General features: G+C 39.0%; 2 protein-coding genes across 2 annotated transcripts; one reads left to right on the top strand and one right to left on the bottom strand.

The window, feature by feature from the left end:
* The first annotated feature begins 792 nt into the window (after window positions 1–792).
* cfap92 (cilia and flagella associated protein 92 (putative)) lies at window positions 793–13,125 on the top strand. Its single transcript, XM_030421061.1, has 16 exons — window positions 793–1,070; window positions 1,800–2,062; window positions 2,235–2,431; window positions 2,605–2,827; window positions 2,931–3,050; window positions 3,180–3,305; window positions 4,969–5,153; window positions 5,296–6,134; window positions 6,254–6,448; window positions 6,745–6,997; window positions 7,072–7,236; window positions 7,930–8,118; window positions 8,364–8,514; window positions 10,653–10,867; window positions 12,544–12,698; window positions 12,801–13,125. Exons 2-16 carry the CDS (start codon window positions 1,816–1,818, stop codon window positions 12,985–12,987), a joined length of 3,447 nt encoding a protein of 1,148 aa, XP_030276921.1. The 5' UTR covers window positions 793–1,070; window positions 1,800–1,815; the 3' UTR covers window positions 12,988–13,125.
* Window positions 12,704–25,867, bottom strand: acad9 (acyl-CoA dehydrogenase family, member 9). Its single transcript, XM_030421062.1, has 18 exons — window positions 25,591–25,867; window positions 24,119–24,212; window positions 23,861–23,962; window positions 22,137–22,243; window positions 21,883–21,983; window positions 21,493–21,571; window positions 21,247–21,418; window positions 21,066–21,139; window positions 20,908–20,983; window positions 20,742–20,812; window positions 20,525–20,644; window positions 20,309–20,437; window positions 18,636–18,715; window positions 17,442–17,568; window positions 17,281–17,358; window positions 15,198–15,326; window positions 13,647–13,719; window positions 12,704–13,361 (listed from the first exon to the last, which is right to left on the bottom strand). Exons 1-18 carry the CDS (start codon window positions 25,771–25,773, stop codon window positions 13,261–13,263), a joined length of 1,896 nt encoding a protein of 631 aa, XP_030276922.1. The 5' UTR covers window positions 25,774–25,867; the 3' UTR covers window positions 12,704–13,260.
* Between the last annotated feature and the right edge of the window lie 259 nt (window positions 25,868–26,126).

Here is a 26,126-nt window from a genome sequence, read left to right on the forward strand (position 1 = left end):
TCTGTGCTGCACAAGACAGGTCAGGGACAAGTGGGTGAAGCGGCTGCTTGTTCTCCTGTAGTGGTCGCACTATCCACCAAGTACTATCTCTTGATAAAAAAAATAAAAATATTGTTTACCACCTTTGCAGTAACTTAAGAAATAATAATAACAATAACAATCGACTTTAGTAAAGAAAGCATATATGACAGCTGTGTTACAATAAAAATGCAAAATGCTATATTTATATAGGCATTTAAAATGAAATGAAATTGCTTTATTTTAGATCTCGGTGATAGTGGGTCATTTTTGACCCGGAGGACGAGGGGTGTACAGAATGTTAAGACAACAGGAAGGTTAAAACCCTCTACACATCTCTAGCTAGTCTGCACAAATGGTCCATGCTACTGTAGAAGGTCCACTCCATGTAGTGTAATACACACATATCCTGCTCTGCTTCACTGGCTCAATGATGGTCGCCTCTAGATTTATGTATTATTTAGTCCACTCTTTGTTAGGTAGCTAATTCTTGTTTTCTCTTTTTGTGTAACATTTCATTTGTGTTGTTGGTCTAATTTAATAGCTAATACTTTAAATCCATAATTATCTAGGCCTATATGTAAGCGTACGTGGCGGTTAATCAAGATGTCCGTGCCTAAAACCTCATATAACACTCCAAACACTGTAGTTATTAACTCGCCGTTATGCAGGCCATGGCTCACTGGCTATAATAGATGAATCATATGCGCAGATTCCGATAGTCCCAACCGCACGCGGGCAGCAACACACCTCACTTCCTTCACTACAGGGGTTGTCATGGCGACGCGTGGCACCAATCATAGCTCGGTTGAAGGTTAGTTTGAGTGACAGGCCGACCCCCCACAGCGCTTCACCTCGGCACCTAACGTCCTTTTTATCAAGTTAAATGACTTTGCAGTTTCGGAATCAAGTCCAGGTAGTGTAGACAAGTAGTGCAGAGGTATGTCTGATTGACTGACACATCGCCTTGACGCTACTTCACAGCCAACTCTTCTCGAGAGCACTAACACGCAAACTTGTCACTCTTCATGTACAGACCAAGAGGAGCTGAGGTGAGTGCACAAGGAAAATAAAGTAAAATGATGTGTTATTTTAATATTGTTTAATATCATTCCGTTTCCACGGTGTGCTAACGAGAAACACCATCAGACATAGCAGCCAAATGAAAAACTGCCGTTATGAGTTGCAACTGAAGCTCACTATAAAACTGAATCCTCGTACGTTTCTATGACAATACAATTTAACATATTGTTATTGGTGTAATGAAGGTAATTCAATTAGGCTAGATTTTGAGCAAGGTTTCTTGACTGTAAAATTCCAGTGTACTACCATTATTTTCTAAAGTGTCTTTTTTTAAATCAATAAAACCCCCTCAATCCATGCAAAGAACCTATCCCATTCATTTATTTTGCCTATTAATTTCCCTATGTGTCTCTGTGTAAGCCTACTGTTGATTACCTCTAGCTAATGTGTGTATGATTATCTTAAAAAAAAAAAAAAAAAAAAGTCATTAACAGTGTTTTAAAATAATACAAATTAATGTATTCAGGTTTCCAGGGGTAATCTAAGGATTAACTAAGAGTATTTGAAGAGATATATGTTTCATTGTGGTTATAGGACATGTGAAATATTACATTTTATGTGTGTGTGTGTGTGTGTGTGTGTGTGTGTGTGTGTGTGTGTGTGTGTGTGTGTGTGTGTGTGTGTGTAATTTGAGTGTGATGAACTGTCTCCTGGCAATTAACTCATTACTTGAGGGTCCTTTTTTAATTTCCTTTCAGTCCTACAGTGTGTTCCATGGAAAATATTCCAGTGGAATCAGATTCCATGGCAAACATGCCAGAGATGGATAAATCACAGTCAGACTGTGATGATGGAGAAGTTACAGATACAAAACAGGAAGATGTCCTTGAGAATGATGTCCTGTCCATAGAGCATGGTGTGGAAAACATGTCAGAGTCAACTGAGGATGTTACAACGGACTCAGATGACAGATCCTATTACGTCACATGGACAGTTTTCATTGCCCTAGCTGTCCCCAGAGGTAAGTTTGCCTCCCCACAGGGTCAGTTAAAAATTCTTGAACTGGAAGTCAGAAGGCTGAGTTACTGAGGGAATATTGTGCAGAAATGGGCAACAAATCACAATATAACGTAAGAAACATGACAGATCCACTCCATTCTTGGTCACATTTATAAACATATTTCTGTTTTTAGGGAAAGAAGTGGATTTCCCTGAAGCTCATGCAAAGACAAAGACAAAGAAAGATTCATGTACTGTTTTGGGCACAGCCTTTAAATGTCAAAGCAGTTATCATATTGAATACAGATTACCAGGTGACACAAAGCCTGTCATCGTGGACCTGGTAGTGTTTGGGCCTGCGGCAAAAATGTACAAAGGAGATGAGCTCAAGGTAACCATGACCTGATGCATGAACAATTAATGAACATCAGGAATAAAAAACAATAAAGCAGTATTGCCTAGAGTTACAGTAATTTATTCGTGGTTGTTATATTGTCATCATAGGAATGATGAGAGTAATAAGTGGCTCTAATGCAATCATAAATGTGTGACCTTTCATAACAGATTCTGAGAACATGGCATGAAGGAGAACGGACATGGGTTGGTTGGACCCAGAATTTTAACATCAGAGTCAACAGGGACCTGTTGATCAGTTTAATTCCTAATTATAAGATCAAGCTCCAGGTATGGAGCAGCAAAGAGAAATTGTCCAGCCAGGCCCGCTATGAAAGACTTAAAACCCTCAGAATGCCACAGGATCAGCTTGAAGGTGTGACAGACATGTGTGGTGAGTATCAATTTAAACTTGTCTCAAAATGACCAAAAACATTATACATATTGTGTATAGCCTGTTTTTATATAAAATGATAAAATAATATCTTCTCTCTAAGGTGGTGTTAAGATTATGGTAAACAAACTGAGAACGTTATGTGAAAGGAAGTCAAACACATCCAGAAAGCACAAAAGAGATATACTGCTTAATTCTGAGTCAGAGGTTGGCTCTGAAACAGGTAAATCTACAATTTTGCCTGATTTAGTATGGACTCATAGTGATGTCTAATTACATATCTTAGGCTTATATCATGCTACAGTAATATCCTTTCATGTTAGCTATGATGAATATATCTCTCTTTATACAGAAAATAGCTTGGCTCCTCTTACCAAAACAGGATTTCACAACCCCTCAATGGGTACTTTCGATCTTGAGGCTATCACAAAAAAAGGCTGTGCCAAAGTTGAAATTGGTACCATTTGCTTGATGGCAGGTAAGTCAACCTTTATCATTTTTAACAAAGCAATGTCTACATTTGACCCCTTGTCATTAGTTGTACACATCTCCTGTTATGTACAGTTCAACCACAAGGTCACTTTGGTCTTTATTCTATTTTTAGAGGCCATAAGAGGTTGAACTATCCAGTTACTCATTTGAAAAAAGACGAGGATAAGACATAAGTCTGAAAAAACACTTTTTTTTCTTGTTAGTCTTTAAGAGCACCACTGCTCTAAAAGAGTGAATTTTCTTTTCTACCTAAATCTAATGGGAAGATAGTCCAAAGGTGTGACAACGTAATTATTGTACAAGCGAACTTGTTTATTTATTTAATTATTTAGTATGATTATTTTTTAGATATTGTTTTATTAATCTAATTAAACTACAAATTGGGGAACAAATTGTATTCAGAGATGATAGCAGCTCTGTGAGGCTGTACCACCAGTGCTTTATGCTAAACACTAATATCAGTATATGTCAACATACAGTTACAATGTTAACAAATGTATACCCTGTTCATCATCTTAGTCTCCCATCATAGCATGCTAATATTTGCGAAATAGAACAGAAAAACAAAGTACAGTAGCTTGGGTCCAGATGTTTGAACCCATCTAGTCCACTGAGTTGACTGATTCTTTATGCTCATAACATTAAGTTCCAATTGCATTTTCTTTTTTTTTTTGTGAACAGTGATATGCACCCAAAGATTTTTCCCAACCGCAAAATCCACAACACATGATTAAATGATCCTCTTGTCACGTTATGTCAACTTGTAAATGTGCCACACATTGACAATACAAAACATGACTTTGCAGCACACTAAAACAGTTCACTAAGAGAATGAAAAAAGTATGAATGTGTCCAGGGTACCCCATGTGTTTTAAGAGTCATACTGCTCTTGGTGCTTGGTAGAGAGAAGTATTCCTTAAGCTCTTGGAAAGAACAGAGGCCTTGTTGGTTGTAAATAATTATTCTAAATAGGGGGCAAGTTGTGAAATTTACATGTGAATTGTAACTCTTTTTTTGTCTGGTACGATACAGACAGGGAAGTTGATATAATAGATTCCATATGTATTTATGTTTTCTTGATCTTCACACCACAAAATGACAGATGATTGAAGTGAATCAGATTGAAGTTTGATTGACATAAAGCATTTCAGAAGACGTTTGCCATTCCTTGAGACCCTTCAACCCTGTCACGTCGTCAAAAACAACAATGTTCACATAATAGCATGTCTTTTGTATTTTGGTTGCTGATAACATCTTCAGGCTGATGAAAATGCCATTAGTTTTTCAGATAATTGGTCATAAACCAGACGTAGACCACAATTCATCATGCAGAGAAAATAAATGTCTGTACTAAATTTCATGGCAATCCCAATTGAGACATTTCACTCACGAATAAAAATGTCAGTAGCACTAGAGGAAAAGTAATGAGACCACCAAAGTCATTAAGTCATTACGATCCAACCTTTAGTGTTTTTGAATACTTCTGCCAAATTTCATTGATATCTATCCAATATTTGTCAAGATAATTCAGTGTCGACCTAGGTGGTGGATCATACTACCATCCGTAGTCCAATTGTAGGACTTATATCAGACACTATGTTAACCATGAAAGAAAACACTATGTATTCTGTTGTTTTTCTGACTCCCAGGTGAGACCTCATTGAGTGAATGCTTCCCAGTCTTTTCATCTGGCCTATTTGAGGTCATGTGCAACATCTCTCTGGACAGACCCTTAATATCTGACCAACTGAAGGCTGAACTCAATCCACTGGTCATCACAGTTTTGTCAGCCACCTCAATGCCTTCATCCCCAGTCCCATATCACATCCTACAGGTGGGAATTATAATATGGCTTGTACTGTACATGTGGGTGTTGAATACATTCTCCATTTACTATTTTGTTTTCCTATGTTGATCACATTTTATTTACAAGGATTGAGCAGTAAGCTTTGATATACATTTTTTTGTTTTCCCAGGAAAAATGTGTGCCTGTATATTGCCAGTACAGGTTCCAGAACATGGGCATGCACAGAACAAACTATCACAAGCATGATACCAACATCCACTTCAGAGATGTGAATGTGATCCTGACTGGCTTGATGAGTCCTGAAGAGCTCAGAGAGTTCCTCTCCGGTCCACCTCTGGAGATAGAAGTTCATGATCGAGACAGGAAACTGGAAGAAACAGTTAAATCTCCAGCAATGTTTGGCACAGGGTCAGATCATGACACCCCTAGTAGTGCAGCACCGGGTCAAAAGAAGAGAACCATTATTAACTCCTATGGTATTGCAAGCCTGAACCTCTCTGAGCTGCTGCTTGGGAAGAGCCGAAAGATGAATCTACCAATCAAATGCTGCTCTCCACCTCCACTGCTGGACAGGGAGCGAAGTGCATTGAAGAATAAGATGACACACACTGCAGCTGGCAGAGAGCCCATGCCACAAGGCCATTACTCTGAGGCCAATTCTCAACTCAAAGTCGAGGTTGAGATAGCTCGTTCCCTTAAGAATGTAGTCTGTGATGGTCTGTTTGGGCGCATCATCTACTTCTTCGATTCCAGCAACTTCTCTGTGATGACTAAGCTTAGGTCAGAGATACTCAGAATCAATGCATCAGCTTTCCATCTGGGCTCACGCTCACTGGAAAATATGGAGAAAGCCCTATCGAATTACATAATGAATTTTAAGCACGATGAGAGCAAGGATTTGGACTTTGTTTCAGGATTCCACGTGCAAGATAAGAAGACACACATCTTTGTTGTGGAAGGGCTGAAACATAAAGCAGTGAAGAGACTTTGGGAGGCTGTTCCTATGAAGTAAGACCATGAACAGAATCCCAAAGTGCTAACAGTTCTTACTAAGTAGCCGTGCTGTCTACTTGGGTAGAGTGTTTAAATTCCATTGACAATCCTGCAGTCTGTGTGATGTTTTGCAGGCTAAGTGGGAGTAAGGAGGAGCAGGTGATAGTCCTCTACAACTCGAACATGGGTTTCTTCAAGCGCATCTATGACTCATTAGATGTGGGCCTGAGACCTATCCAGTTGTCTGTGACACTTGAGGCCATCATGAGGCAGCCTGTGGTCTATATTAGAGGCATGGTCCCTCAACCCTGCTTCCAAGCTTTGTCAAGGTACCCACATAGTGAGATTACAGTGGCCTGAAAGCAGGGCTGCCCAAAGTGGGGAGTTTACAGCTGCTTATTAGTATTTTGTGTCAAAATAATTCTGTAGTAGTTGGGGGTTTCTAATGTATGCAACTACTATAAAGTATGCAAGATTTGTTGTTAAGCATGTTAAACAAGTCAAGATGGATCTACTGGATGTTGACGACGCGGAAGGTTTTGTATGTTTTTGGATGAACTGTGTGATACGAGTTCTTCATGGTAACGACTCAATAATTCCTGAGAGGTACTTGTATTTTGTCCAGGTTAAGACAGCTTTGTGAAGCAAGGCAACTCCAAGATGTGGTGCAGTACGACCTCTTCCCGTCAGCTGACATGATTTTCAGCATGAGCAGGGTATGCGGCACATATGCTGAGCAGCAGGAGGAAAAAGTCAGAGCAGACACTGTGGACGTGCCCTCTGTGCCTCTCCAGATGAGAAGACATGCGCCGCTCAACACACACAACAGAGAGTACATGAAGCAGTCGCAGCTCAAACAGTGCACAGACTTTATTCAGGTCTGTGGGCATAAATTATTCTGAGTAGAATCTGTTTTATTAACAAAGCCACTCATGATGAAAATATTTTCCAGGAGAATATTAAGAAGGTGCAGAAGGAAAGTGAGCAGTTACAGAAGCCAGAGGCCGCTGTGGTAAGGGTGGAACAGTCTGCAGCCAGACCAGCCCACAACTACAGCATCCAGACCTTCAACTCAAAGGAGGAAGCCAAGGAGCTGCTGCGCAAAGAGATGGCCCAGGTTGGAAGAATGTGTAGGATGCAATGTATGGGGTGCACCTTACTATGTCCTTAACTGATGGCATGTCACTGTTCAAGAGCCAGACATTTCCCTCTTTCAGCCAAAGACAGGTAAAAAGAGAGTGATTTGCAGTAGCCTAATCCGAGTCACCAGAAGCCCCAAGATTCCAAATTTTTGAAAAGACGTTATTTGATAATGGAATAATAGAAATAATAAAAGCCGAAAGCATTAGCCCACACCTCGCCTGAAGTAGGTGCACAGTGACGGTGCAGATAACATCTTGGACCTGGATTACACTGAGTCACCTTTTTTTCGGTTTTCTACTTCAGTTTCCTAGGAAAATGCTACAACACTGACCTGCTGTGAATCTCCAGAAATGTTCTGTGTACAACAAAGTTTCACACGATGTTCCGTCAGCTTAGAGATGAGAGGGTAATTTCTTACCTTTTCATTTTTTGGGTGTACTGCTCCTTTTTATCAAGTATAAAGAGCCTGCTAACACAGTAGATGCTCGTCCCAGACAGAAACGGATTGGAAGCCTGCTTAATCAAAGGACAAACACATCCTCAGATCTAAACCTATCCTCATAATGAAGTGGTTAAAGGATAATGCTGGTATTATTTCATTCTGGCACACTGAAAGAAAGTGTCCCCTGAAAATCTATTTAAAAGTATTGTGCTTTTTTAACTTCAGGTGCCTGGGTGGAGGTTCACCTACAGTCAGCAGTATCACAGTGCTACAGTGGAGCCGGGAGACGTGACTTCTAAACATGTTTCCAGCACCACTGCTGCCTCTACGGTTTGGTTCACAAGTATGAGCAGCGACAAGCCCAAAGTGCACTCTAAACACCCAGACGAGGCTCGTGTGGAGGAACTCAGGAAGGTGATGTCACTCTTCATCTTCCAGCAGCGTGGGCTTTCACAAGAATAGGAATGCTCAGTTTACTGGCACAGGGATAGCATTTTTATAGCTGTTTACTTACGAGATCCTCTTTCTCTATGAGCCAGCAGTGTATAATATGACATGACTAATGATATTAACCTTGCTGTTCTTTGATGAGGTGTCCAGCAACAGGCTGTGTATCTGAGGGTGAGAGTGATACTTTTTACTGTTCACTTTGCTTCCAGCCATGGAGAGAGAACATCCTACATGCCAACATATTGAAGCCCACTGTTTCAAGGGACTTACAGGCCTGGAGCCAGCGTGATGAGGACTTCCAGCTCTATAGCAAACCTGCCCCTTTCTTCAGCCCACTTCCTGTCACCATTCACCTGGCTGGTAGGCTTTGCTACCATCAATGTACCATGTTCATGTATAGTTGAGTTTTTGTTATATGATAGTCTAGTTTTCATTTCCTGCGAGTGCCTGGCCAAATGTTAACAACCTGGTTTCACACTGAGATATTACCCTTGAGGCCTTCTAAGACACCACCGAGTTTAGCTGGCAGAGAGATTCCTCATAGCGAAAACAGATATTTCCCCACCTACAGCTGTCTCATACATAATGTCATACAGCCACAGCTGTGGGACATGGCTTCTGTGGTGTATCCATGGTTACATACCACTTTGCTGAAAAAGCCCAAAATTGTTACATTACAAATATGTTCAAGTGATAAGTGACCCGCATCATATGTATGTTAATCGGTGTTACGACCCCGAAAGGAGGAGAGCATGTAACAATGAGTACTGATAGTGATAGATCTGGTGGATGATCCATCCGAGAGTGTTATCAGGTAATCAGGCAGGAGTGAACAGCAGCAAATGGAGCCAATTAACAAAAAACACAACACAGCGCTCAGAGGTTTTAAACATTCACAGCAAATTGCAACATCTTTATTGTATTTTCACTACTCCACACATGACACTATTCAGATGTCACCGTGTCATGGAGAATATATCTTAGGCACCACTATCATTAGTGTTGATTTCTACAGAATGGTAGCTGATTTGAGGTAAAAAAATGTAAAAAAAAAAAAAATAATAAGTAAATTGCCGCTGCATTCACTGGTGTATGAAACAGAGGAGGCTACTATACAGCCATGACTTTGACTAGATGTCTGGTTATATGTTACTTTTACATGTTATACATTGGTGATATGTGCTTTGCTCAGTTTAAACCAGGCTGTTTACACAGCTGGACTGCCGTGGGTAAAAACACTAAGCTTGATACAGGGTGCGACCCATGTTGTGTCTGGTTAGGCTTAGGCCCAAAAACCCCTTGGTTAGGGTTGAAAAAGTGTCGTGCTTCAGCTGACCTGCTTCTGTCGCCACAAACACGGCTGGAGATGTCTGCTGATGTCTCTGATAAAGTATCCAGTGGTTCCATCTGAATAATAAGTTACTCTTTTGTGATCCTTCAAGAATAGTGAAATGTTATACAGAGTAGTTACTATGTAGACGCATTTATAACTGTTAACTGCACAAAAAGAGTAATTAATTATTAAGTAATCAGTTTGTTTGCAAGTAATTCACCATTATCTACCGTGAAGTCTTGAATCACAGTTATTAAGGAATTACTCATTATCAATTTTAGTCATTATGAAGTCCTTCCTGATACATTCCTAACTCAATCCTTCGTGATTGCCCACATTTGTGTGGACCTTACTGAAAACTGTTATCCCCCTAATAATAATCCTCTCTCAATTAATTTAAGTATTGACCGTCTTCTAGGCAAACTTCTACCAGCCAGATACCAGATTTACCACAATGTTGATGATTTCCTCAAACATTCTCTGTGGTTACTTTTTAGCTAGCAGGTGAAAATGTCCACTAGATCATTCTTAGGCCATTAGCTAATGGATGAGCTATGTTAGGCATTTGGCAATCTCCATTCTGTTGATACCGTCGGTACACACAGTACAAGCATGTGCCAATTCATTAAACTCAGCCCATCTGGCAGGAACTGGCATCTTCGTTGATCCTACTGGTGGGATTTATTGGCACCTTGTTAAAACTTTCCTTTGTTAATGATAAAATTCTACAAACATGGGAAGAAAGAGCTATGAGCGATTAGGCTGTAGCATCCAATAAGGCTCTCAATTTAACAGTCTGGGAGTATCCAAGACTGGTTTTTTTCCTATAGCTCTCTGAGACGTGAGCTTTTTTCTCAGTATAAAGGGCCAGCATTGACATGTTTTGATTGAAGCCCCAGATGGTGTCCGTTTGAGCCAGTATCAGCGTTTGCTATTGAGTAAAACACTCCCACACCACATTTGAGAGCAGATTTGGTCGGGGAGGAACTTCAGTGATATCAGCAGTGAACGAAGAATGATCTGTATTTGTCTGTCCTGTTGTGTTTGTCCAGCCATCCACTGAAGTTAAATCAGTGTCTCGCCTGTTAAGTTGATCAGTTATGTGAAAAGTAAAGCATACAAGTTTTTAATCCACAACGTTACATGGCGTGCTGTTGATTCTCAGGAGAGCGTCTGCGGCAGGAGCAGCTTGAGGCAGCCAGAGCGCAGTACAGTCGCTGGCAGAAGAAGCTGCTTCCTGGCGGCAGCACCAACCCACCAAGCAACGGCCGCTTGCCAGAGTTCAAGTGTCACATGGGAAGAAACTCAGAGAGAACTCAGGACATACTGAAAGATCAGCCCAAGAAGTATTCACTGAGGAAACCAGGCATGATGCTCAAGGTACAGTATTTGGACAGAGCTCATTTATTGATGCTGTGAGTCATGTTAATAATTTGAAATCTGCGGGTTATCCAATAGCCCAAGACTAATTCAGGAAGAGGGCTCGACTCCAACAAACACACAAATAAACAAACATAAAAAAAAAGGAATCATTTGATGTCTCGATTAATTTTGACAATTTCTTTTGCAGATGATGAACTGACACATTACATAACACAGTCATCAGACAGACAGTACAGTCGCAGTGTCTGCTTTCACTTGTTCTTGAATTCAGAGCCAAAGGATGACACTGTGTTGATCCAAAGGCCATGTGGAATTCTGTTCTGCCTTCTGTACTCTGATAGTGTCATTGCATGCCTCATTAGTGTTTCTGGCTTTCTTGAGATCTTCCATCTGTTTGTGGAGGGTTTCCAGCGAGGAGACATTTCACCTGTTTGGTTGAGGCAGATAAAACTTGCTCTGCATAATAAAATGTACTTTAATTCTTGGTATGAGTAGGAAAAATCTCCAGAGCTCACTTCTGTGAGTTCAATCTCAGAACAAGAAATATAAAAATTGCTTATTCAATGAATAAATAGCGTTCACCTATCAAACTTCCATTTTCAAAGGATATCCCAGGCTGAGGGCCACCACTGATTGTTGCACATAATTTGGGCTCGTGAAGCAGGCAGTCTGATCACAGACATGAGAAGGTTTCTCGTGTGCACCAGAAAGTTTCCCATGCACAGAAGAAACGTTTATGTTATTCTTTCTTTTCCCATGTCCCTTTACGGGCTCCGTAGAAAACAGCCGTCTGCTGAAGCTGAAAAGGATACCGTCAAAACCAAAATAGTAAACTGTGCATTGGTCAGGTGAACAATGAGCTCAGCCTGCAGGTTCATCGCTGCCTTAGACCCACATTGTGACTCTGTTTGCTTGCTTAAGCTCACTGTTTAACATGGTCAAAGTTATTATGAAGATGAGAGAAAATTCCTCAAGATCAAGATTGTTTTTTGTTACTTTTTTAATGAGTGTGCGTTTATATATACATTTGTATATATATATGTATATACATACATACATACATATATATATACGTATGTATATATATATATATATATATATATATACATACACACGTATATATATATACTTATATATGTATATATACGTATATATATACGTATATATGTGTATATATATATATATATATATATATATATATATATATATATATATATATATATACACACGTATATATGTGTATATATATATATACATATATATATATACATATATATATATATACACGTATATATGTGTATATATATATAAATATATATATAAATATATATATATATAAAAATATATATAAATATATAAAAATATATATAAATATATATATATATATATATTTATATATTTTTTTTTTTTACCCATAAGAAAATCAACTGGTGAAATGTGTACATGAAATTAAATAATTTGCTTTCTTATAATGTATTGTATATATATATACTGTATATGTTCATTGTTACAACTGGCATCCATAATATCAATACAGCCTATCATCAAAAGGGGTTCTACTCTGAATGCTGCTTGAAATTTAAGATAACTTTTCCTGTTCCAGTTGCAGCTGACTGCATTAAACTTCAGTTTGTGAGCCAACAGCTGTTTATTTATTTTTTGGTCTTTCGCAGCCTTTGCCCCAAGTATCTGTGATGATCCTGAGTGACACCGATGCAGAGGAGAAGAGTGTGGCTCTGGCTCCAGGCCCCTGTATGGACTGCAGCTTCAGCAGCAAAAATAACTCCATCGCTAGACACATCTCTCTGTACAACAAGTACCGCTACATGTCAGTTGAAGTTGAAGTTATGCATCTTTTATTTAAAAACAAACACTCAACAAACTTATGAAAATAATTTAACGTTTTTTGTTTTGCTGTTGCATCTTACAGTGGATTCAGTAAGCAGCATTCTCCCCTGTACAAGCGGAGGGCCCTGCCTCTGACAGAACAGGAGAGGGATATCTTCACATTTCAGAAGTATGAGCCCTTCGCGAAGACACAGACATCAGCTGTGGAGCCTTTCGGAAATATCGTAGAAGCCAGAACCCACAAAAACTCCACCTTGTATATCAAGTAGGCTCATAGTATCTTGTGCAATAATTAATTACAGCACTAAAGTTAATGAGCCGTGAGAAGACAACGGTCATCGTCAAAACATTTCTGGTGTAATCTCTCGCGCCATGGTTATTAAAATACAGTAACTGAAATCATAAAACTGTTAATTTATTAATCAAGTGTTCAAATGATGTTAAGCAAAAGAAGTATCAGTGACAGAGTAATGACAACTTATTGGGACTCCATACCGTCCAATTAGAATGGAGGAGACCGTATTATAGTCACATGGGAGAGCTCAGAATGTTCTTTCTAGAGGGTGAGAGCAGATGTAGGCTCTGTTCTCCAAGACCTCCCTGGCGATCTTCTTGATGTTGGCATCGTTGTTCTCAGGAGAGTCTGGAACGGATTGAGACGGGAATCACAAAACAAGCCACTCTCATTTGTTAAATACAAAACACAACACTCTCATCCGTCTGGATCATGTCACCGGATAACTCTGGATTACATATAGGCCATTAAAAAAAACGCGCACAGTGTGAAAATGAAAAGCAGCAGGGGGTTTGAGTGTTGGTATGTGGGCCTTGGTGGGGAAATTCCGCAACACATGCAAGTCTTTTGTACTGGAGACGCAGTGAAAAAAAAAGGGGGCTGTTCTCAATTAGCATTTTGTGTTGTACTTACGCTTTTGCAACTGAGTCATCAAGTAGTTGTTCTTGAAGAAAGCGTCACTGCAGAATGTGTTTGCGAGCAGCACCTAGAAGAATCAACAACAGTTATTCATCAAACCTGCAGAATGAATCCAATGGAAAGCACAGAAATGTTTTTTGTAACCAATTTTTTTTGTTTGGATGAAAGCTACATGATTGAAGTCAGACTTGCTTTTAAAAAAAAAATCAGAACTGGGTTTGAATCTCTTGTTACTTTGTGATCCTCAGGCGAAAAAATGTCAGACTTAAAAAAGACACAAATGACTATCTCTGGCCTGGAATTTATTTTGAAAGGATCTCTACAGTCTATGTGTGTTTTACATGAAATACAAAAGGTGGGTCACTGCATGTTTGCTGACATCTCTGCCCGCAGCTACAGTGGAGAGGAATACTGTAGGAGAAGTAGAGGGCTGCCCATCTGAAACACTAAAGTGGATAACACAAAGCATGCACCGTCTTTTTGTAATGTCTCTGTTTGCTCCGCTTTGCTATGATCACTGATTCAGGGTACACACTGGACAGTCCTATAATTACTGTTTACACTCTGTCATCCTGTGTCCTTCTCCACCTCCATTTGCTCTCATTGAAAAAAACAAACTAGAAACATGACTAAAAACTTTGTGATATGCTGCTGCTGTTAAGATAATGTGTGTTTTATTAAGACATGACCTTCTTTCCGGATAATTATACTGGGATCAAATGCAAAGACTAAGCTGTTTTGTCTCACCACAGCAAAGTGTGACTGCAGCACATATTCAGCTAAATGTAAACGGGGTATGATCCAAAAATCCACAAATCAAAAAGTGGGTGGGAGGTACTTATTATGATTATTATGCCAAATGGAGATTCCCAGCATTGGTGTGTGGTCAGGCTTGATAAATAGTGGCAAATGGGCGAATGTGTGTATCTGTGGAGAGCAAACGACTGCAGAGAGCTTAATGACAGACCGAACTAATCCATCACAGATTGTATGATTCTTTCCCATCTGCTCTAACTTTAAAGCAAGACTGTGGAACTTCTGGAATCACACAAGAGGATAAAACTAGACCATGTTTTGTGGAGAGGTTTCCTGTTGGACATGTTACTCGTTGCTAAAGAAGCCGCTAACTGAAAAGTGAATTGCAATCCAAAAATGAACGGCCATTTAAAAAATAATATTTAAACAAGTAATTAAATGTATAACAGTGTGTGTAAAGAAAAGTGTTAAAAACAACATCACTGACTGATGAGTGACCTGTATTGACCAGTCAGTTTGAAATAGTGTAAATAAAAAGGATCTGTGTGAACCGGTTTGCTGAGGTCAGTGGAAAACAGTTTCAAAAAGAAAATAAGAAATAGGGAGAAAAAAAAGACAGACACTATGAAAGAGAGGGATTCAAAATAAATATTTGTTTGCTTGTTGAAGACTTCAGTAAACATAGTTGGTGGGGGGGGATTTTGGACCCATCCAAGAAAAGAATATGTTTTATATCCTGGTCTACAATGGATAATACCAGACTCTAAGCAGACAGTGCCATCCTCTCACCTCGTGGTCGTGGTTTCTGAGGCCGATGCTGATGGAGCGGCTGGCTCTGGACAGGACAGCTGTCATAGCGTAGAGGTTGATCATCACATCTGCTACTCTCTTCAGGATAAGCTGTTCATCTACTATAGTCTGAAAACATCAGTGGATAAAAACAAAGACGCTGCAGTCATCGATCATTTCCAACTACAGAAAGATCTTTCTGCTTAAGCAGTGTCTCTGTTAGGCAGTGGGGAAATAAACAAATAAAAATACTACTACTCAACCACACTCAAAAAAAATATATATATAATTTTGTCATTTATCAGGTAATAAAGAATGTGTTTTTAGCAGATCTGCATTTGATGCTTTTTGGTAGGTGGTACCAAAAAGAGTGGAGCCCTCATTCAACTGCTGCTTAGGGAACAGTTTGGATTTTGCTCTTTTTTTTGTGATTAATTACTTCTAGTGTTTGGAGAATACCTGAGAGAGCGAGCATACGTCTGACTTAATATGTGATACCTGTGGTGTCTACGTTTGTGGGAAATAGATGCTGTTCTTTTGGCAGGTCCATTTTATTCTGAGGCTTTTAGATCAAAACTGATTTCTCAGTGGGACTGGTTTTGGAGCAGCTACGCACAGTACTAACAAGTTACTCGATATATCCCAAATATTCAGATAAAAACCAGAGAAAAGAAAAAACTGTCTGTCACTGCTGTGATATTTCGACGTTTTCTGCTTTAAAGACAAAATAATAGTGAAATTCCATCCAGTGGAAACTTTTTTTTTCTTACTTGAGGCCATGTAAATTAATTGACAGCGGTAAGATTAGTTATGGTTTCTCTTGAGACCGGAGTGGTGTTCTGAGAATTTTTAAGCATTTCGATGTACGCATGTGCATGGTATAGTATATTCGGACCTGCCAAAATAACCTTTTTGAGTAGTACATAAAAACTTTTCAGCTCATGTATAGGTATGTGTGTGAGGCCAAAGATTATATATCTAATTGCAGGGTTCGTACACATTTTTCAAGGTCAAATTCAAGCTCTTTTCAAGCACTTTTAAGGGTCATTTTTAAGATTTTCCAGCACCTTATTGCTGGGGTAAAATACGTATCTAAAGCAATATATATGTACTTAAGATTTTTTTCTTCACTTTTTATCACAATTATGTACATTGCATTATGCTGTAAACATCTAAAATTATATTCTATAATAGCAAAAACTTCAGAAATTAATTATCCAGTCTGATCCCAATTTTGTGAAAGACACGTAGTTATAATGTCAAGCACTTTCGAGCACTTAAACTAAAATCCAAGCACTTTTCAGACCTTGAAAACACAACATTGAAATTCAAGCACTTTCAAGGATTTCAAGCACCCGTACGAACCCTGTAATTGGTTCTATTTCAATAATAAGTAATTAAAAAAAAATAAAAAAATACATTAGGACAGAGTGCTGCTGTCAATTGGCAGGTTGTCTTTAAATAAAAAAGATTGTTCTCTCAAACAATGCATACATATGGTGACATTTAGGAACAGGACAGGAGCAGTTGGGAACAACCAGACCTACAATAAATGGTCAATCTGCTCCACCACTGCTGCATCCAGTTAGTCCATCTTTCTTAATAATTGTGCCCCAATTTCCTCAAAATATCCTAGTGTTACCTTCATGGTAAAAAAATGAACAATACTTAATAGAACATTAAACTTAAGAGGGTTTATTTACTTTGATTTAAGCTGTTTGAACCTAATAGTTCAAGGTCTTTACTGTTCAGCAGCTGAAGACTGCATTGTGATGAAAGTCCTCCGAGGACACTTCTCATACACTGGATCAAAATGGAGGCAAATGATACAGGAAGTTGGAAAGCTGACCAGTTTCCAAGAGCTTTATAGCTTCTTTGGGAAAGCTTTGATTACAAAAGCACAGTCACGGAAGAAAAAGAGAACACAGCAGCTGTTTCACACACGAACAGCACCTCTGAAACACTGACTGGAATATATGAAGACAGACTGTTGTCATTAAGAAACAACTCATACTGTCAGATGTTTAAGAGAAATTACTATTTTGCTTAAAATCATTGCTTAAAATCATCACTCAAATGTTACCTTTCCGTATCTGTACAGCAGGCTTTCCACAGTCGATCCCACATGGCTGACATTCTGTTCAAACTTCTTTGCACTTTCCTGTAAATAGAAAACTCGTGAGCTCTTAGAATACAACGAATGCACCTAAAGCCTGCAGAAAATGGATCCTTTAAGATTCTTACTGCCAAGCTGGGATGCACCACTCCATCTTTTCCCGTCAGGCCGTAGTCCACTGAACCTCCCAATGAGCTCTTCAGTTTCTTGCCCACAACGCCGAAAACCATGCCGATATTTCCTTTCTTCATCTCCCTGAAGGCAGAGAACAGGTGAGACTAAAAGACTAAAGACCATTGTGAAAGTTTTCATATATCAGACAACCCTGGGTTGGTATTTCAGGGAAGACTATTAACTCAGAAATGCTGCAAGCTTTTAACCAAAGGTAACTTTCTGTCACTATCTGATAGACAATAAAGTTTGTTGAATCCTTCAATATCATGGCCAGGCGATTCACCATAAACTCTTCTTAGATAACATAATTATCTATGCAACTTACATGGTTTTAGGTCATTCAGCTCATGTTTATGATTTACTGCCCTACAGTAGTATTTATTTTCAAAAAAGGCCTTTTGTAAACCAATTGCACACACTACCTGCTCAGAACCACATGTCAGATAAAGGTAGCTGGTGAGCACAGTGGAGCATTCAGAAGCTAAAGAGCCAGATATTTGTTCTATTGTTGGTGGGGAGCAAAACAGAATTAATAAAGGGAGAGTATATATTTGATCAGGGGCTAGAAACTCACCTCCAAACAAATGCTAATGTTGCTCTATATCTGCTGAACAAGCCCTTCTTTCCTATCACATTGGCAATAACCACTTTTTAAAGAAGAAGAAGAATCAGACCGCAAACTCGTATTTCATTTGCTTTGTTGGATACAACTGGTACCCCTCCAATTCAGACATATTTCTAGCCATCGATGTTTGTAATGGGACGATATATTTACCTTACGGAGTCATGGTTTTATACCACATTCTGAGCCAGTGGGATTGGAGCATGAATATCAGGGTTCCATTAAATGAAATAGCAGTTACTTAATTCACCTCAGCAGTCCAACATCATCTGTTTCTGAATAAATCCGAGGTGATAAGAAATCCAGTTGCTGAATCTTCACTCATATCGGATTGACAAGTCTAATTTAAAAGTTTGTTCTGATCTTCACGCAGTTTAACGAGTAACTGTTACCTGTCCTGTCTAAACGAAAGCTAGCTTGCTTGTAGTTGGAGCGATGAGTTGACAACATGGATAACACCCCTCGAAAGTTGAAAATGCACTGAGAGGTTTCACACAATGCCAGGCTACAACCTTCATATTCTTACTTTATTTTCCCTGTGAGAGCTTTTCCAGCATACTGCATTCCGGTGAGAGCGATGTACATCCTCAGGATTTCATTGGTGCCCTGTGAATAGACAAGAGATTATACCAGGCCCATGAAGAACACAACATAATGTGTGCATGGGGGAGAACTGTGGTATAGTAAAGCACTGCATTATATTTTCATATGTAATATTTATTCTAATTTAATGTAAGTATAATCTTTGCCAATGCCCAATGTTCCTGTCAACAGAAGCATAACAGGGTATTTAAACATGGAAAACCATATTTGAAAAACATTTAATATGTGAAATTTAATTAATCTTTAAAAATAGGATTCTGATTCATTCTTATATTGCAACACAAACAGAGGAACTTATGCCGATGAGCTGCAGGTCTGCTCAGCTCATTTATCCCACTGAAGAGAGAATCCATCATAATAAACTATGGTATTAAATGAATGTGTCACCTGTGCCCCCTGGTGGCTGGTGGTAGATCATCTGAACAAAGTAACTATAGTAGATGGTGTTTTAAAGGTGTAGTCCGCTTATTTTATAAATCAACATGTGGTACCAGTCGTGAGGAGGACGACGGCGGAGGGGAAAAAAGGAGAGAAGAGAGAGAGAGAGAGAGAGAGAGAGAGAGAGAGAGAGAGAGAGAGAGAGAGAGAGAGAGAGAGAGAGAGAGAGAGAGAGAGAGAGAGAGAGACAGAGAGAGAGAGACACACAGAGACAGAGAGACAGAGACACAGAGACAGAGAGACAGAGACACAGAGACAGAGAGAGACAGAGACACCTAGGACAGAGAGACACAGAGACACAGAGACAGAGAGACAGAGGACACAGAGAGACAGAGACACACAGAGAGAGAGACAGAGACACATAGACAGAGAGACACAGAGACACAGAGACAGAGAGACAGAGTACACATGAGAGACAGAGAGACACAGAGAGAGAGACAGAGACAGAGACACAGAGATAGACACAGAGAGATAGAGAGAGATACAGAGACACAGAGACATATACACACATAGATATATATATGAGATAATATACATATATAGATATATATACATACATACATATATACATATATATATATATATATACATACATACATACACACATATGTATGTATGTATGTATGTATGTATGTATGTATATATATATATATATATATATATATATATATATATATATATATATATATATATATATATATATATATATATATATATATATATATATATATATATATATACACATACATACACACACATATACATATACATAAATTTGGATATTTCACATTTTAATTATTTAACTGCTCCGAATAATTCTACATATTTTATCTCCATCAAAACCGCCAAAATGTAGTTTCAGAGGCTTCTCTAAACCCTTTTGTTCGAATTTTCTTGTCTAAATTCAAAATAGCTGAGACAGAGACACCACTTACTCTATTACAAGACACTGAACCATCAAAATTATCTTAAAGCTGTTATTTTAAGGTAAAATAGTGAAAAGTACATTCAACCACAGATACTTTAAGACTTTTTAGTCAAATTCTATGGCTGACTTTCACTTTACCAGAGTAATATTTTAACACAATATCTAAATGTTTACTCAACATGGACTTTTGGGTACTTTTTTACAACACTGTTGAATGATCATAAGAGTACCTCAAAGATAGGCAGGATGCGACAGTCTCTGACATAGCGCTCATAGGGGTAGTCCTTTGTATAACCCAGACCGCCAAGCACCTGAAGAGCCTCGCTAACACAGATCCAGCCTCCCTCTGAGCTGAACACCTGAACACAAGACGAGGAAGACATGATGAGACATTTGCTTTCTACTGGTTTTATATTAATAACATTTAAAGACAAAAGCTATCTAACCTTGACCATGGCAGCCTCTAGAGAACAGTCCGGAAGCCCCGGTCTGTCCATCATCCCTGCTGTCAGGTACGCCATGCTTTCCATCACAAAGGCATTAAGAGCCATCATTGCAAACTTCTCCTACAGTAGCAGGGCAAAAACACATACCTTAGTCACTTCTGACCACATGGAGAAGGGCTGATTATTCATACTCCTGCTAGGGAAAAGTCAAGTGTACCTGAATCATACCGAACTCAGACAGACTTTTGTTAAACTGCTTTCTGGTTGCAGCGTACTCTGCGGTCAGTTCTGAAAAAAGAAACAGATGGAGATGATAATGTCAGACTGAAGACGTTTTATAATCTTACACATCCTCTTAATTAGTCAATTATTTATTTTTTTACCGATCAGTTTTTTAATCATTCCAGCCGAGGAACTGCCCATACTGAACCTCCCCGAGTTGAGGATGTTCATGGCAACCTATCCAACGCGGAGCAAATGTTTGGTTCACAGTTTAACATAATCTTACAGATATGTTCTTGCACAAAAGGATAAAGCTTACCTTGAATCCACTACCCACTTCTCCTATTACATTCTCCACTGGCACCGGGACATTGTCAAAGGACACTTCACAGGCTGAACAAATCAAAACAATTTAATTAAAAAAGCCATGAGCAGGGACTAACTGTACTGAGACCACATCCACGTGTTCATCCGTTTATCCAAACTTATGAGAGACTTACTGTTGGAGCCGCGAATGCCCAGTTTGTCCTCAGCCTTGCCGCTGGTGATGCCCCCATAAGCCCTCTCCACGATAAAAGCACTGATCTTATCTTTCTTTACACCATCTACATCCACCTCGGTGCGGGCGAACACTGTCATAACATCCGCTATAGCTCCATTTGAAATCCAGATCTGAAAATACAAATAGAATTTAAGATGTCAACTTGAAGCCCAAAGTGAAAATTTGCAAAACTTGATCGTCTTACCTTTGAGCCGCTGAGCAGGTATTGTTTTCCATCTTCTGACAGGGTTGCACGGGTCTGAATGGAGGCTGCGTCACTTCCACTGTAATGATCAAACGAGTGTTGGTGAAGCTAATTTAACCTTCCACTGAGACACAAGGTAATATTGTGAAAGATCCTCAGCACAATTTCCCAGAGCCCTAAGTGATGTCTTCATCTCGCTTCTACTATCCAACCAACAGCCCAAAACCCAGAGACTCTTTCTGCAGAAGGCTGCTTTCAAGGTCAGTGTGACCGTCTGCTCTGCCTATGATAGAACACTTCATGTCACTGTTAAATGTAAGATCTGCGGAATAGAAAAAAGGCTGCGTGCAGCATCGATGAATGGAATTGGTGTCGGCTCAGTGCCTTTACCTTCCAGGCTCTGTCAGACAGAAAGCTGCGATGTGTTCTCCTGAGGCCAGTTTAGGCAGATACTTCTGCTTCTGGGCTTCATTCCCTGCTATCAGAATCCCCTGAAACACCAAACAGCTGTTAGCAAATTACACAGCGGAATCCATTTACAACCTCATTCATTGTTAGGATACTAATCATCCATTTTCCTCCAGTTTCTCCACATTACATATATGCGGATGATGAGCCACATAATGAGTTTGGTGTATTTTTACCTTCAGTCCAATGGCTTGATGTGCAGCCAATGTTACAGCTATAGAGCCATCTAATGAGATGATCTCTGCCAGTCGTGCATACATGGTGTTAGACAATCCGAGACCCCCTGGGATGAGAAAAAAACACACTATAAACTACACAGCCCACAATTAGAGAACAAACTGTGTAAACTAAACAAGTGTGTGGATTGGCTGTCAAAGTTAACAGTGCTGGCAAACACCTGACACACATCTCCACCAGGCACCACTAACCAACAGCCGATCATCAAGGAGCTGGTAATCATGTCGAAACATAGGAGAGACACGGTGCATGTAGTGATCCTACATAATACAGGCTAATCTATCAGCTGAAGTTATTTACTGAACGTCGCTAAAAAAGGTCACATCTGTAAAATTGTATCATTGGCTTGTTTTCCGCTGGTTATGGACATCAAACAAACACATCACTTTACAGGATAAAGTTTTAATAGTATTTTTAGCCATGCTAGCTGAATGACTGTTACTTCTCAACAGCTAATGGATGAAATGCGTAAATGTAGTACATATATTCATGCTCCCCTCAGGAAGAATTGTAATCAGTTTGTTGTTACAATGCAACATTCTGCTGGGAAACCTTGGTTCCTGGCAATCATGGGGATGCCACATAACACACACCACTCATCCAAACAATCCAAACGATCAACTACAAATGTACCGGGGACAGACACCAGATGACACCCCCAGTGGTCTTATGACCGCGCATTGATGAGTCAGAGCTGTTTTGGCAGCACGAGAGTAACCTGCACCATATTAAGTAAGCGGTTTTAATGTTGTGATTTATCATGTATATCTGTAACTATATTCATGATAACCATGATATTAAAGAATTATATATTTATATTGTGTGAATAATACACATGTGATAATATTACATTACTAATCCAGCAAAGATGTTTGACCTTGTGCATGTTCTGTTTATGAGTTCATTTAGTAACTAAAAAGTTATGGTAACTTATAACAGATTGGTAACAGATTTTATTTTTCATTTTCTTCTTGTGGCTAAAACCGCTGCAGTGAACATGACTGTGCTGTGGCATACGCTTCGTGGTGCACTGAAGAGCAGGGGCTGCCCCACACATTGCCTTCTCCAGAACATCATCTGATACATCTTAACCCCCTGCACATATGGATTGCGTTCATTTTCAAAGCCTGGAAATAAAGCCACGAACAGCTCTCACACAATCGGTACCCTCCATATCGTTAAAGTCTGTATCTTCAAGTTCATCGTAACAAAACTTATTAAACAATGGTGTTAACATATCAAACTTCCATTTTCAAGTGATATCTCATGGTCAAGGAGAACACTAATAGTTGTGATCATTTTGGTGGAACAGTTAGTCTGATTGCTGTAAACATGTAAATACTGTGGTGCAACGTGTGCGAGATTCTGCAAGATGCACAGTCTTTTATTTTAATTTTATTATTGATTTATGATATTGATCAGTGGCTCATTTCCATGCAATAACATTCAGAAGGCATATTCAATTGACCATTTATGGTTGAATGTGGGTTGGTTCATGTGTGCACATTTCAAAGTTTATTTGGGTTTTTTAAAAGAAATCACGCACTTTACTGAGTAGGTTTTATAAATCAGAATATTTTTATATAACTGCAATTATGCAAAGATTTGGTGAGGATTCTCTACAGAGTTTTATAAATGAGGCCACTGGTCACAGTCATCTTACCATACTCCTCAGGGACCATGATTCCAAACAGCCCCAGCTCCTTCAGCCCGTTCAAAGTCTCTGGAGGGATTTTTGCTTCTCGGTCAATCTTTGCAGAGTCAACTGAAATGAAAAAACAACAAATTGGGCATCGTCAAATCCAATTGTTCAGAGGAAACATATTACAAGATCATACTTCACACATATTTATGTATCCTACAAATTGCTACTAGAATTATTCATTCTTAAAACTTATGTTCATCAAAAGTCCTCCCTCACCTTCCTCAGTAAAGAATCTTTCCACCGGTGCAACAAGCTGATTGATCTCCTCCACTTCTTCATTTCCAATTTCCGGATAAGGGAACACCTCAGCCTGCAGGACAAACATTAAACTTTATTTATTTATTTATTCTATTTTATTTTTTAAATAGTTAAATAACCAGCTTCTTGCTGCCATTTATAGTGAAGATGTTACTGTTAAGTGCCCACCTTCTCAATTCAAATGTTACAACTACAGGCACATTCCATTCCAACAAGCCAAAAGAAATAACATATTTCAAATAACCAAATATCAATGATCATAAAAGTTATTTTTTCAGGAAAAAGTATGTCCTGGCTCTTCTCAAATGTTGTTTTGCCAATTTTTTTTTTTTTTTTTTTTTTTTTACTGTTTTTATTATTAAAAAGTTTTGGACTCATGGTTAGACAATGGAAACGTTGTGAAAGTATTTCTATTTTCTGTCATTTTACCAACCAAGCTATGAATCAATTGAGTAGCCTACTTAAGAAAGTAATGACGTAACTCATATAGAAGTTAATTAACCAACCACAACAGTAAAATGCTGCTTAGACAAATATATATTAGCAATAATAGTCAAATGGTAGGCCTGTTATGGTATGGTAGGCCATTTATATATTGGACTAACAGCCACAAGGGACATTCTTCTCCATTCACTACTTTTAATACAGCACATTTTCCTGATTATCCTTACATACTTTTACTTAAGTAATGTTTTCAATTATGTTGATTCAGGTTATCTTAAGGCTAATGTTGAGGTCAGGTTATGTTCAGGCTAACGTTGGGCTCAGGTAATGTTCAGGCTAATGCTGGAGTCAGGTAACGTTAAGGCTAATGTTGGTGTCAGGTTACACTATTGTCAATGTTGGGTTCAGTTTATGTTAAGACTAATGTTGGGGTCTGCTTATGTTAAGGCTAATGTTAATTCAGGTTATGTTAAGGCTAATTGTGGAGTCAGGTTATGTTCAGGCTAATTTCGGGTCAGGTTATGCTCAGGCTAATGTTGGGCTAAGGTTATGCTATGACTTATGTTGGAGTAAAGTTACATTAAGGCTAATGTTGTATTTAGGTTATGCTGTGGCTAATGCTGGAGTCAGGTTTTGTTATGGCTAATGTTGGAGTCAGGTATTGTTATGGCTAATGTTGGGCTCAGGTTTTGTTATGGCTAATGCTGGGCTCAGGTAATGTTCAGGCTAATGTTGGAGTCAGGTTATGTTAAGGCTAATGTCGAGGCTGGGTTATGATATGGCTAATACTGGAGTCAGGTCATGCTGAGGCTGATGTTGGAGTCGACTGGTCGGTGTCAGGACCATGGTTAGGGTCACGTTAAGCGAAACAAATGGACAGGGAAACGGTCTTCGACACAACTAATGAAAAGGAAGCTCTAAAGCTACATTTAGCTCTAGTTACCAATTGATAAGTTATAACTCTAGTCATGTTTCAGTTACGTTACCTTGTTCACCTGACCGAGGAACAAATCCTTGGCATAAGCGAGGTTTCTTGACTGAGTTTTAAAAGTCCTCCTGTGCTGAAGATGAAGCGCTTGTTTCCCAGCATGTTTCACGTTACAGGCGAGCAGCCGCTTTCCGATTTGAACAGATTTGGACAAGTGGATTAATCTATTTACATTCATCATTACTATGGCATAGACCTCTGTGTGTGTCCAGTCCCACCACTGTATACAACTGCAGCCAGGATACCTTTCACCCCTTTCTGTCTCATAATGATGACGTAAACAGATGGTTAGATAATACCTTCAAAGACCATCGGAAATAGTAGATTCTAGAACGAAATAAATATATTTTTTATTTGTATTGTTTAATGATTAGTTATTCATTGAACTTTACAGATAATTATCTTTTTTGACTAACCACCCCCTGCAGAGCGTCCATTGTAGACATTTGGTCTCAGGAATAAAAGTTGTGTAAGTATGTTACATCAGAATGCTGTTTTTTTTCCCTTCAACTCAGCAGTCACCACAACCCCACC

This window comes from Sparus aurata, chromosome 6 (assembly GCF_900880675.1).
Source record: "Sparus aurata chromosome 6, fSpaAur1.1, whole genome shotgun sequence".
Taxonomy (NCBI): domain Eukaryota; kingdom Metazoa; phylum Chordata; class Actinopteri; order Spariformes; family Sparidae; genus Sparus; species Sparus aurata.